Raw genomic sequence first — 12,690 nt, 5'->3', positions numbered from 1 at the left:
ACCAAGAGGTACACTACCCAAAAGTAGCCTTTGAGACCCTTCTTAATTTGAGAATAATTTGTATACCCTCTTGTTTATAAGACCCAGTTTCTTATTGTTTCATACCTGTAATCTTTGACATATTTGCCTGACTAGATTCATGCTCAGTTTTGCAGAAGTTCGGAGTATAATTTTGCGATTTTTTGCTTCATCAAAGTTACATAGAGCAGTTAGCAGCATGCAGGGGAATTATGGCCTACAGGAAAGGAAACTTGGCAAACGTATGCTTCAAAAAAGAGACAGCAACGCAGAGAAGAAAGTAGCGTTATTGTAGCGAAACTGTTATTCATAAGCTTTTATCCATATTTAAGCATAAATAAAAAGTAGTCTACATTCTGAACTTGAAAGAAGCGATGACATTGCTAAATAAGACTAAATAAGAATCAAGCAAAATCCTGGATTTTAATATTAGCAATATTTTTGTGGAGATTTGAATGTCATTTTTTTAGTGTACCACCCAAACTCAATTTATTCTGCTGCCTCGTAAACAAAGCAGTTTCTCACAGTCTGAGTTGTGCATGGCATGTAAATGATGTCTTGTCTGTTTAAGGGAGGAAATGAGGGTGTGGACGCTCTTCAAGTGGAAAACCACAAACTGCTAAAAGTTGAATCTGTGATTCAAAATGAAACAGAAGAAAAGCTTTCTGACAAATTTCTGAAATATCGATGAGCACAAGATTAAACACGGGGCTAACAGAACACATAACAGGGTTGTTATATCATACAGATTCACAAGAAAGCATGTGGGGTAGTTTTAAAAAGTTTTTTCACACAAACAAAATAACACTAATAGGCTACTAAGAAAGTTCCTTAATGCACCTTAAGATGTTCCTTAAAGCTCACCTTCCGCGAAAATCCGATTTTTCTTGTTTTTTGTGGAATACAGTAGGTCTCTCCGAGTTGAATGTGTACACCTGCACTTTAAACTGTTTTGCAGCCCCCATTGTCTGCAGGAGCTAAGCAAAGAAATCCCCCCTCCCCCCCTCCGAAAAACGGGTGAATTTTGAATTATCTTTCTGCCTACGTAGGCAGAAACTCACAGACCAGCCCACCTTGGCTCGAGAAACTCCCAGAGGCGGAGCTGAAGCGACGCAACATCACCGCTCATCAGTTAGGAGGTGGGAGGCAGTGAGCGGCAGAGCGGTGGAGGGGCGTCGCAGTGCTCCTAGCCAATCAGAGGAGAGATATTTGCATGCTGTTTGCATGTATGAATATTCATGAGCAAAGCTGGAATCCGGTCATTTTGGACACACCCCTAAAACAGTCCATTAAAAAAGAGCTATACAGAGACACCTGAGCACTTTTTTTTTACAAAAACGGCTCACATGTCATTCATTCATACTAGAGACCACAACTAGACATTTTAAAATGAAAGAAAAAACGACGGAAGGTGACCTTTAACAATTTCAAATGTATGAACCTGTAAAAGGAATGTATAATTTTAATATTGTAGAGTAATGTTTAGCCCAACTGTATAGTTATTAAGTCATAGTTAAGTACACTATACTTTGTGCACTGCATTTTGTTTTTTTTTCTATAAAGGATATTCTGCATTTGTCATCTATACTTTACTGGAGTAATTCTTTTTCAGATGACTTTTTACTTCTACTCCAGACACTGAAGGAATCTAAATTATGAGGGAACACATATGCAAAAACTGTTAAACAAGCCAAAATATGTTTTATACTTTCAATTCAAAAGTAGCAATTTTGTTTTGATGCCAGCTTTGCTCACTTTATGCATTATTCTATCAGTCGGCTTTATGAGGTAGAACATGGAATGGTTCTTCACCTCTCCTAAAAGAGTTTTAGATGTGCTGAGCTCCTCTTAACTGCTTTAGCAGCATTAGCATTAGCCGCTAAAAGTGCTAAGAGCTAGCTCTTTCAACCTTCAGACGGTAGCATATCGGACTGTGTTAACCGTGCTAATACAAGCTTCGTGAGATGAACTGTTAGCTAATATCACCCTGGCTTACCGGAACAATTAGGGTTCCTCAATGTAGCGCTGTTAGGCAGTGGCTAGCACTAGCGATAAGCTGCTAATGCTAATGCCCAGCCTTAGTGGAAATCTGTGGATATACGGAAACGCTTTACTCACCCAAATAAACAGTTTTCAGCAGAGAAATCTGTGTAGATTTACATCCAGAGCTTGTTTGACTTTGAAATAAAGTGTTTTTCTTAAGAATTACAGTTTCGTTTACTAAGCTTAGCTTTACTTACCTGCTGAATTAGAAGGGAAACATAGCGACACCCCTGTTATAATCCAAAATAGACGTTTTTTGATAGTGCGCCTTATAAAACTGTGCGCCTGTCCAAACTTTTGACTGGCACTATGTTAACCCTTTCAGACCCTGCATCCATTGCAATGGACATCATGTATTTCCTTTATTTTTATTGTTAAGCTGTTGTCTATTAGAATAGACCATGAACCAGCCAATAAAACAGTTATTTGTCCCCACCCACTACACTGGAAAGACAGTAGTACCTACGCTTGGTTAATTGAATTTTTTTTACTAATTTCATGTAATTTAGAACACTTTTTAACACATTTATTTATTTATTTTTTGCTAAATAAATGTTATAATAGAATATTAGTCTTAGAAAACAGCATTCTTATATGTTCTTCCATCACTGGAGGTCTTTCAGGTCTGAAAGAGTTAAACAATTGTTTAACTGTGCAAGAAAATAAATGTTTTGAAGTTGTTCTTTTGTGCTAACCTACTGAAAGTATTGTAAGTGCTTCTAAACACCCAGTGGCGCAGCCTAATCTGCATCTCAATGCCGGCTTTAATTAAAACATGTGCTCCACATCTCAGGCTCCATTTCACTTGAGTGTAACAATAATGGTTGACAGAATGACTCTAGTGGTTAATGTTTGTTCAGAGGGAATAGGCTGAAGGGGTCTGGAAGGACACTGATGTTTTTGTTTCAGTGGAAGTTCTTACCTCAAAGTAAAAGACTTCATCAAACTGAGGGTTATTGGTTTTCCGCTTGACCTTGGTCTTTTTGGCATCTGACCTGTGAGAGAAATACGGGAATAGATTAGTTCATGTTGGATGTTTTCAGTGTTGTATACTTCTGTTTTTGACTAATAGTGTGTGCTGCCAGAGGTGTCAAGTTATGTTAAGTACAAATACTTAATTACCCTACTTTACAGAAATATTTGTAATCTATACTTTACTGGAGTAATTATTTTTTAAATGACTTGTTACTTCTACTCCTTACATTTAACAATAGCCAAATTACTCCTATTTCATTTCAGCTTGTTTTTATTTTACTACTTCTCACCATAAAAACCCCTATCCAGTTAAAACTCTCCATCCAGATCGAGTGTATCTGATTGTGGTTGGATGTAGAGAAGTATAAACATATACCATTTTGACACCCTATTGGTTTATACTCGATCCTTCACACCAGCACGCCCCCCACACTCCAGCAAGAACATAGTAGACGTATGTAGCGTAGCATAAAGATGATCGGTGCAGAGACTCAAGAGAACTCCAGACAAACATCCAACTAAGCTTTACCTTTAATATCTTTAATATGTTTACATTGTAATAAATTACATTTATTTTCAATGGCCATTTATGCAGCTGAAACAGGGACTTTAGTGCATCCCAATTTATCAACATTAACATTTCATTTTATAACATTATAGTCATTAAGGCTTTTGGAAAAATGTGTTTTGGGGAGGGGGTTAGTGCACTATAGGATCCTGTGTTGTGGCCCAAGCTTTTATCCTTAATGGCATTTTTCCCTTTACACTACTTTCACTTTTATACTTTAAAGGGTTTTAAAAACAGAACTTTTACTCTTTTACTTAAGTAAAATAGTATTTTAAACCCTAGTATCTATACTTGATACCTTTATCTGTTGCTAATCTGAAGAAAAAAATTACACTGAATTTAGGGCTGCAATTAAAATATGTACAATTTATCTTGTACATCTTTTTTTCACATAGATTGTATACACAGCTCTGGAAAAAAATAAGGGACCACTTCAGTTTCTGAATCAGTTTCTCTGATTTTGTGGTTTTACTCTATAAATTACGACCAACATTTCTCCCAAATTCCAAATAAAAATATTGTCATTTAGAGCTTTTATTTTGCAGAAAATGAGAAATGGCTGAAAAAAAGAATGCAGAGCTTTCAGACCTGAAATAATGCAAAGAAAACAAGTTCATATTCATAAAGTTTTAAGAGTTCAGAAATCAATATTTGGTGGAATAACCCTGGTTTTTAATCACCGTTTTCATGCATCTTGGCATGTTCTCCCCCCCCCCCCCCCCCCCAGTCTTACACACTGCTTTTGGATAACTTTATGCCACTCCTGGTGCAAAAGTTCAAGCAGTTTAGTTTGGTTTGATGGCTTGTGATCATCCATCTTCCTCTTGATTATATTCCAGAGTTTTTTTTTCCAGAACTGAAACTAAAAGACACTTGCTAAAATTAGAAATTTAATTAAACTTAATAGAATTTATGTCTGTTTTTCACTTTTTCCAAAACTGGTACAGCTTGTCAAAATTGAACTGCTCCAGTACTGAAGTCTTTGACAGACTGATAATTCTTACCTGGATGGCCCCATCAAACAGACTGCAGCATAGGGGTCACACTGTCCATTAACGATGGGCAGGCCTTGGCACTCAGACACCCTGAAAAGAGAAAAACACAGAAAATATATATTATATTATATAATTTAAATGTCAATGTAAATAGTCTTTACCTGCAGTAGAACTTTTAAAAATCCCATTATACCATGTAAATAAATTGAGCAGAAAGGTAAAATTATATATGTACCATTTTTTTAAATACTGCTGGGATTTCCGAGCCAGCGGAAAGCACAGCAACCCAGCTCTGATATGTCAGCTAACAGATGCCTGTGCTGAACAACATCACACTGGAAGTGATGTGTGTGGGGAAAGAGCACCATCTACCTATCCAGAGAGAGCAAGGCTAATTGTGCTCGCTCAGACTCTGGCTGCTGATGGCAAACAATCCAGATAGGCATCTTCATATCACTTTCTCAGATGCCTCAGAAGGCCTGAGTATCTACTCAAATATCAGTTCAGACAGAAAGCAGCCAGCATCCCCCTGTTGACCCCAAACATTTTCACTAATAGCTTGATTAGTTTAGGAGGAACGTCCAAGCGACAAATATATACTGACAATTCTGAACAGGCAGACGAGTCTCGGCCTCGTCACTGAAGTATTTTTGGAGCCTGTTGCCTGGGCAGTAGAGGCTGGAACTAATCAGATTTCACTTCCCCTCCAATTGAAGTCAGGCAGATCCAGAACCAGAAGACTTTGAGGAACTCAAGACAACTGGAATGGACACTAGTCTAGACTCAGCTGCTAATAAAGACCAAGACAGACTGCAGGGAGGATCAGAATTAGATTTCCTCAATCATAGACATCCTCACAAGCATGCAGCCTACATACTGTATCTTATCTAAAAGCGGAGATAAGGCTGCTAAATATGTGCATCTGGTTATTCTTCAACCTCAGCCATCCATTATTTCCTTAATATCCACATACCACAATTATCTCAGAGTGCTTGATGCTGGACTTTAGACTGTGGAATCCCCGTCCAGTGTACTGCTGACACTTTGTTTTGATCTGCATGCCAATAAAAAAATCACCAGCTACTGTTGTGGACTGTTCTACCACGTGGACATTCAACTGTTAGATATTTATAAAAAATATGCCATTCCTAAGCTTTTCTATTGCAGGGAAAAATGGTAAGTAAAGCCGTGCTGTACTGTTTTGTGCTGGTGTAGCCCCATTATCCCGGTTACATTTTCTGTTTCCATTTGTTGTGTTGCATGTAATATGCTACACAGGTATGTTTCCAAACTAAGAAATAAATGTTGCTTATTTTTTACAAGAGTAAAAACCAGAGATTTTTATTTTGATTGTTTTTTTTTTAAGCGTTTATTTATTTTATTGCTGATGATTATGGCTAACAGCCAATATTTTAATTATGAGAAGGGCTAAAGAGGTCAGGCTGGAAAGTCTCAGACACTCCTTTTTAAGTATCTGTTCTGCTTTTACAGCATATTCTATATACAGCTCTGGAAAATAATAAATAAACTTTTTTAGACCACTTAAAAATAATGATGAGTTTCTTTGATTTTACCAAATTGAAAACCTCTGGAATATAATCAAGAGGAAGATGGATGATCACAAGCCATCAAACCAAACTGAACTGCATGAATTTTTGCACCAGGAGTGACATAAAGTTATCCAAAAGCAGTGTGTAAGACTGGTGGAGGAAAACATGCCAAGATGCATAAAAACTGTAATTAAAAAACAGGGTTATTCCACCAAATATTATTTTCTGAACTCTTAAAACTTTATGAATATGAACTTGTTTTCTTCGCATTATTTGAGGTCTGAAAGTTCTGCATCTTTTTTGTTATTTCAGCCATTTCTCATTTTCTGCTAATAAATGCTCTACATGATGATATTTTTATTTGGAATTTGGGAGAAATATTGTCCGTAGATTATAGAATAAAATAACAATGGTCATTTTACGGAAACATATACATATAAATAGCAAAATCAGACAAACTGATTCAGAAACTGAAGTGGCCTCTTAATTTTGTCCAGAGCTGTATGTTTATGGTATCTGGCAGTTTGTTGTACTCCACCTGGTCTACACCCATGACCCCTCTGTTCTTGCCAATGACCTCGTTCAGGAGTCCTTGCTTTGGTGTTATCACAACACAGACACACACACACAGACAAATGCTCTGAGACAAGAGTCATGCCAGGTTTGTGACTGTGCTCCAAGTGACCTGGCATGTCACACACACACACATTTCCACATGACAATCTAATTTAAATCAAAGGTAGAACTCAAGACCATTTCTTACAGGGTTGGGCATGATATGTAAATGCTGTATTTTCTGTTTAGGGGAGGATATGTGTGGACACTCCTCAATTGTAAAACCACAAACTGCTAACTATTACTTCTCAGACTCAGAACGAAACTCTGTCAAATCTTTCGAAACCAAGATCATAAACAGAAACTAAGCGGCTTGTTTTGAAATCAATTTTTTTTTCAATTCACAATTTTCATGTAACTTTTTTGAGTCAAGTTTGGTGGCTACAGTTATAAGGAGAGTTTCTGTCCTGACTGTTTTTGAATGAGGCACAATACAGGCCAGCCAATCAGACACATGATCTTAGATTGCTAAAGCTGGCATTCCAACTAGTACCATAAACGCTCAATGCTAATAAATCAGGACAAGGCAGTAAGATAAAGTGTGCAATCTAGTGGAGACATACCTGAAAACCCCTAGCTGTGTGTGGGTATCCTGCTGAAAAGCTCTGCCATGAGTGGGAAAACACAGAATATCCTGCACATATCGCAAAGCTGTTAGTGTCCCTAGTATCACTACTAGGGGTGGCAGACTGTAATATGTGATGAATCAGCAGATCATCACACTAGAAGTTGGAGCAGTGTGTTGCACCACAGTAAAGACTTAGGATTAAGGATTAAGGTGCTTACTATGAGGTCTCCACGCTTTAGTCTGAACTTTGCAATTCCCAAAGAGTACCTGGATTATATTCTGAAGACGATATGGTTCTAGTGGATCTAATGTGGTTTAGAGCAGTCTAGGTTTCTCATTCATGCCACTACTGCAAACAAAGGTGATGGTGGCTTCCTGATGAACAGCCTAGATGATGGGAAATTCGTTGAAATTCCTTAGTTTGTCAACTGGGCAAATTGTCTTTAAGTGTGTCATTTTTAAAAGCAGTTTTCATGCATCTTGGCATGTTCTCCTCCACCAGTTTTACACACTGCTTTTGGATAACTTTATGCCACTCCTGGTGCAAAAATTCAAGCAGTTCTGCTTGGTTTGATCATCCATCTTTCTCTTGAAATGTATTGGAGTACCTCGTAGAGACACATCTAGTAGTCAAGAGTCTCTCACCAGGAGGTACACTACCTAAAGTATCTAAAGTAGCCTGTTATGCACTTACATTTTTGCCTATACATAACATACAGTAACTGTATGCTGAGTTTTTAATCTGCCCAGCGAATACTTTCAGCAATATAGTGTAACTGTTTTCCGAGTTTTGCAGCAAACTGACTGAGTTATTTCGTCACTTATCTTGTAAAAGAGTGTATTTAGGAGTGCCCACAGTAAAAATAAAAATGGAATGAACTCATCCTTTAATTCCCGTCATTCATAGAAAAATAACACCCGTAAGTGTGTTGGTTCATGAAGGGGGGTGAAAAGGAAGTGAATAAGCCAGTATTTTATGATGTCACATCCAGCCAATGAGGGTAGAGCTTGTGTTTTCAGACACAATCCCGGTCTCACCCGCCGGCAGCCTGAATGACATCATCACCACACATTACGCAAAGCCTTGTCCCAGCAACAAGGGTCGACAGCCCATCACACACACACACACACACACACTACTGACTCACACTACTGTTCACACACTATTGTTATTCATGCCCAGGTAGACAATAACAGATAGTCACACATGTCTAAATAAAAACATTAAGATTAAGGTGATTAGTAGATGTGTCACGATGACCAATTTTTAAAAATAATATTTAATTACTCAAGAGCCTGCTATGTGCTCTTTTCACAGCTGGCCACCAACGTCAATAGACGTTAATTTCAGGTTAAATGTTGGTCATGTTGTCAGATGACATAAATACAGCTCTACAAACAAGAGACCGTTTAAAAATGAAAAGTTTCTTTGATTTTACCCAATTGAACAACTCTGGAATATAATCAAGAGGAAGATGGATGATCACAAGCCATCAAACCAAGCTTGAACCAACTGCTTGAATTTTTGCACCAGGAGCAGCATAAAGTTATCCAAAAGCAGTGTGTAAGACTGGTGGAGGAGAACATGCCAAGACGCATGAAAACTGTGATTAAAACCAGGGATATTCCACAAAATATTTGTTTAGGAAGTCGTAAAACTTTATGAATATGAACTTGTTTTCTTTGCATTACTTAAGGTGTGAAAGTTCTGCATCTTTTTTTGTTATTTCAGTCATTTCTCATTTTCTGCAAATAAATGCTCTAAATTGCAATATGTTTGTTTGGAATTTTACTCAGACATATACCTATAAATAGCAAAATCAGATAAACTGATTTAGAAACTGAAGTGGTCTCTTAATTTTTTACAGAGCTGTAAATGTAAGGTGAGGTGATGCATAAGAAAACAGTAATAATATTGTAGACTGTAGATGTGTAAGTGTTAAAAACAGGCCACTCTGGCACTGTGTGTGGGGAGGATGCAGCAGAGGGTGAGGAGTTTAGTGTCTACAATGACACAGAGGCTTTAAAGCGCCACTAATACCGGAGCACTTCCTGTGTGCTAAGCCTGTTTATATAATGCCCGCCTGGCCCGGTCCCACAGCAGCCCATAAATACACTCGGCTCTGACGCACAGCATCGGGCCACCACTGGCCACCACTGCTGGCCTGGTATTAACTCACTAGTAGCCCAAAGTGGCTCTAGATTTTCTCACAGGTTTATTGGAAGGTAGGTGTTTACATTAAAGACTAGAGCTGCGACTAATGATGGTTTTGGGAGTCGACTAATCTCTTGATTGGTTGATTAGTCAACTATTAATTCTGCCATGCCCTCCATTTCTGCTTTTTGTGGGTAATCCTGTTCCTAGCTCTAAGGTGCTGCCACTAATACTGTATCTAAAGATTGGCATCAGCAGCCAGAGTCTGAGAGAGAGTGCAATTGGCCTGCTCTCTCTGGGCAGGTAGATGGCGCTCTCTTTCCCCTCGTCACTTATCACTGATAATGTTGATCCTGATGTTGGTCAGCACAGGCATCTGTTAGCAGATGCATATTTATCAGAGCTGGGTTGCTGTGCTTTCCTCCGACTGGCCTGGCACTACCGAATAATGCTGCCTCAGAATTTGGGGCATTGCTAGTCCTTATGAGTGGGTGGGGTAGTTGGCTTTCCAAATTGAGGAAAGCTATAACAATATACTTGCATAAATTAAATGTAATTAAAGAAATAAAGTGTTATTTTATTTGATTAATTACTTAGCACACTTGATATCAGTTTACTACTGACCTCTAAAAACAGGCTGTTTTACTACTGAAAAATATAAGCTGCACAGGGCTACAATAGAAAATTTAGCTGTAAGTTTGTTTGCTTACCAAATGATTGTGTAAAATTCATATGACTTAGCAGCACCACTGAGTTAAATTTATGATAAGAATAGCACTACTGAGGTAAATTAATGACTAAATTGTACTGCTAAACAAGCTAACTAAATGTGTATAAGAATAGCACTGCTGCAGGCTCTGAGTGGTCCAGCGGACTAAGGAGCTGCCACTATAATTGAGAGATCGCTGGTTCGAAACCTGTTCATGCAGCTTGCCATTAGCTGACAGAGTCCTAATAGACCATTTTTGGCTTTACTCTGATGTTGCTCAGCACAAGGCATCTGTGATCTGATGTACTCGGTTATGCTGCATCAGCAGCAGTTTAAAAAGAGGAGGAGTCTGACTTCACATGTATCGGAGGAGGCATGTGCTTGTCTTCACCCTCCTAGTGTTGAGGAATCACTAGAGATAGGGGGAGTCCTTGTAAATTAGGGAGAAAATGGGATAAAAATTACAATATATTTTTTTTAATCAATAAAAAAAGAATAGCCCTGCTGAGGTAAATATACAGTGCTTTTCGTTTTTTCTGCTGGGATATTAAGTGTTCAGTACATATTTTAATTTGTAAAAAGCAATACAAAAATACATTTAGGCTATACATTTGATACAATGTTAAAAATGTGGAAAATATAAATATAAGAAAACCATAACATGCACATAAAATGTTTGATATTCGTCAGAAAATAAAAAATAAAGAATGTTGCATCCCTAGTGGTCTGGCATCCTTCTTAAGATATGCAATGTTTTCAACAACAGCCTTTTTTACAACCTGGATTAGCACAACAACTACGCTAGCACTTCTCCATCTGTGGTGCTGCTATCCTGCTCTGTCTTAAAATGGAGGCTGAATAAATAACATGAATGGGATTCAGCCCTGCTACGAGCGCCGCTGTGTCACTAAGCTCATTACCCAGAGTGCTCTGGTGTGGGAAAGTGGCCAACCACAGTCCTGCTAATGCTGTCAGAGCGTATATAGGGAAACACGCACACACAGAGCTGGAGAACTGCTTCAGTATTCTCTGCACAAGTAGAAACATTTAAACATGTGTGTGGTTCGTGTGTAAAAGCAGCGTATTTACAGTGCAGTCTGTAAGTTACTGTGCAGTAACACAATTGCAGGACTGTTAGCGCTGAACTCTGGCACACTGGCACTGAAATAAAAGAAATAAAACAATGACTCTGATGTTACACTTCCAGAAAAAGCTACTAAACTGACACTTCCAGGCTACAAATGCTTATAGAGGAAGGAATTTCAATTAAATTCATTCATATAAATCTGAAATTTTACTCTGGGAAAGTCGTTACTCTACTGACCCATAAGCATTTACACTGTCTACACATTAACACTGTTTACATGTTTGATACACTCATCATTACCAAAGAAAAACAGTTGCACCCAGAAGGAAGTGTCGGATTTCAATGCTGTTCTGAAGTAAGATACTGTATGTTTTCAGAAACAACAAATGATTAAAAACGAATGGGCAATATTTATTGAGTTAGACATAGTGATATAAAATAGGTTAATTTAGAGTGTATCAGTGTGTCTTTGCTATTAAAATGACGGGAAAAATATACATTGCATGGCTTGTAATGCGCAAAAGGCATATACTAATTATTCTAATTAATTATGGGTTTGTTTTGGCTGTAACATGCAATAAACCAATTTCTAAATAAATAAATGACTAAATACATAAATACCAATTGCACTTATATAATATTAAAATTTTCTAAGACACTGATTTGTGGGGGTTTCATTGGCTGTAAGCCATAATCATCAACAATAACATAAATAAACACTTAAAATAGATCATTTTTTTGTGTAATACATCTATGTAACATTAATTACTGAAATAAAGTAACTTTTCAATGATATTCAAATTTTTAAAGATGCACCAGTATGCCTAGCCGCAGAAAGGCTGAACTCCTGAGTCCTGACAGAATTTTCCTTCATTTATTAGCGATTAGTTTGTCTCTGGTGTGCTCTGATCTCTGGTAATGCTTTGGTCTCTCTCTCACTCTCTCTTTCTTGTTCTCTGACCATCTCAACAGTGCTCTCATGCAAAAAGAAGCTTCTCTCTTGGCTGCTCTGAAGCGCTTGAGTAAACGCAGGCTGACGGGCTGATACGCTGAGGTGTTTTACATGAGAGCATACGCGTTCCACCACAGGATTTTCTAAGCTTTCCTCCGTCTCTAATGAGATATCTTTTTCTCTATTTTAAGCATCGGTTTTACTTGAAGGTGCACACACATGTCATCACTGTTAGTATCTCCAAAATGCCACAGTACTGTAAGTTCACTGTAAGAATCTCCTTTCACCCTGTTCTTTGTCAGGACTCCCACAGGACCACCAAAGAGCAGCTATTGTTTGGGTGGTGGGTCTCAGTAGTGCACTGACACTGAATTTGTGGTGGTGTATGAGGTATTAATGTGTGCTTGTGCTGGTACGAGCGGATCAGGAACAGCAGTGCTGCTGGAGTTTTTAAA

The 12,690-nt window shown here is 38.0% G+C and overlaps 1 protein-coding gene across 4 annotated transcripts in view; it reads right to left on the bottom strand.

Moving 5' to 3' along the window:
• The window catches only part of rasa3 (RAS p21 protein activator 3), a 95,899-nt gene that overhangs the window by 32,867 nt on the left and 50,342 nt on the right, over positions 1-12,690 (bottom strand). For all 4 annotated transcript variants that reach the window (XM_022674865.2, XM_022674866.2, XM_022674867.2 and 1 more), the window contains exons 6-7: positions 4,609-4,689; positions 2,984-3,056 (exon numbers count right to left, since the gene is read on the bottom strand). In XM_022674865.2, the coding sequence (XP_022530586.2) occupies positions 2,984-3,056; positions 4,609-4,689 (154 nt within the window). The remainder of the gene's footprint in view (positions 1-2,983; positions 3,057-4,608; positions 4,690-12,690) is intronic.

Source organism: Astyanax mexicanus, chromosome 21 (assembly GCF_023375975.1).
Source record: "Astyanax mexicanus isolate ESR-SI-001 chromosome 21, AstMex3_surface, whole genome shotgun sequence".
NCBI classification, from domain to species: Eukaryota; Metazoa; Chordata; class Actinopteri; order Characiformes; family Acestrorhamphidae; genus Astyanax; species Astyanax mexicanus.
Note: the sequence above shows the minus strand (reverse complement) of the source record. Positions and strands in the feature narration are given on the sequence as shown.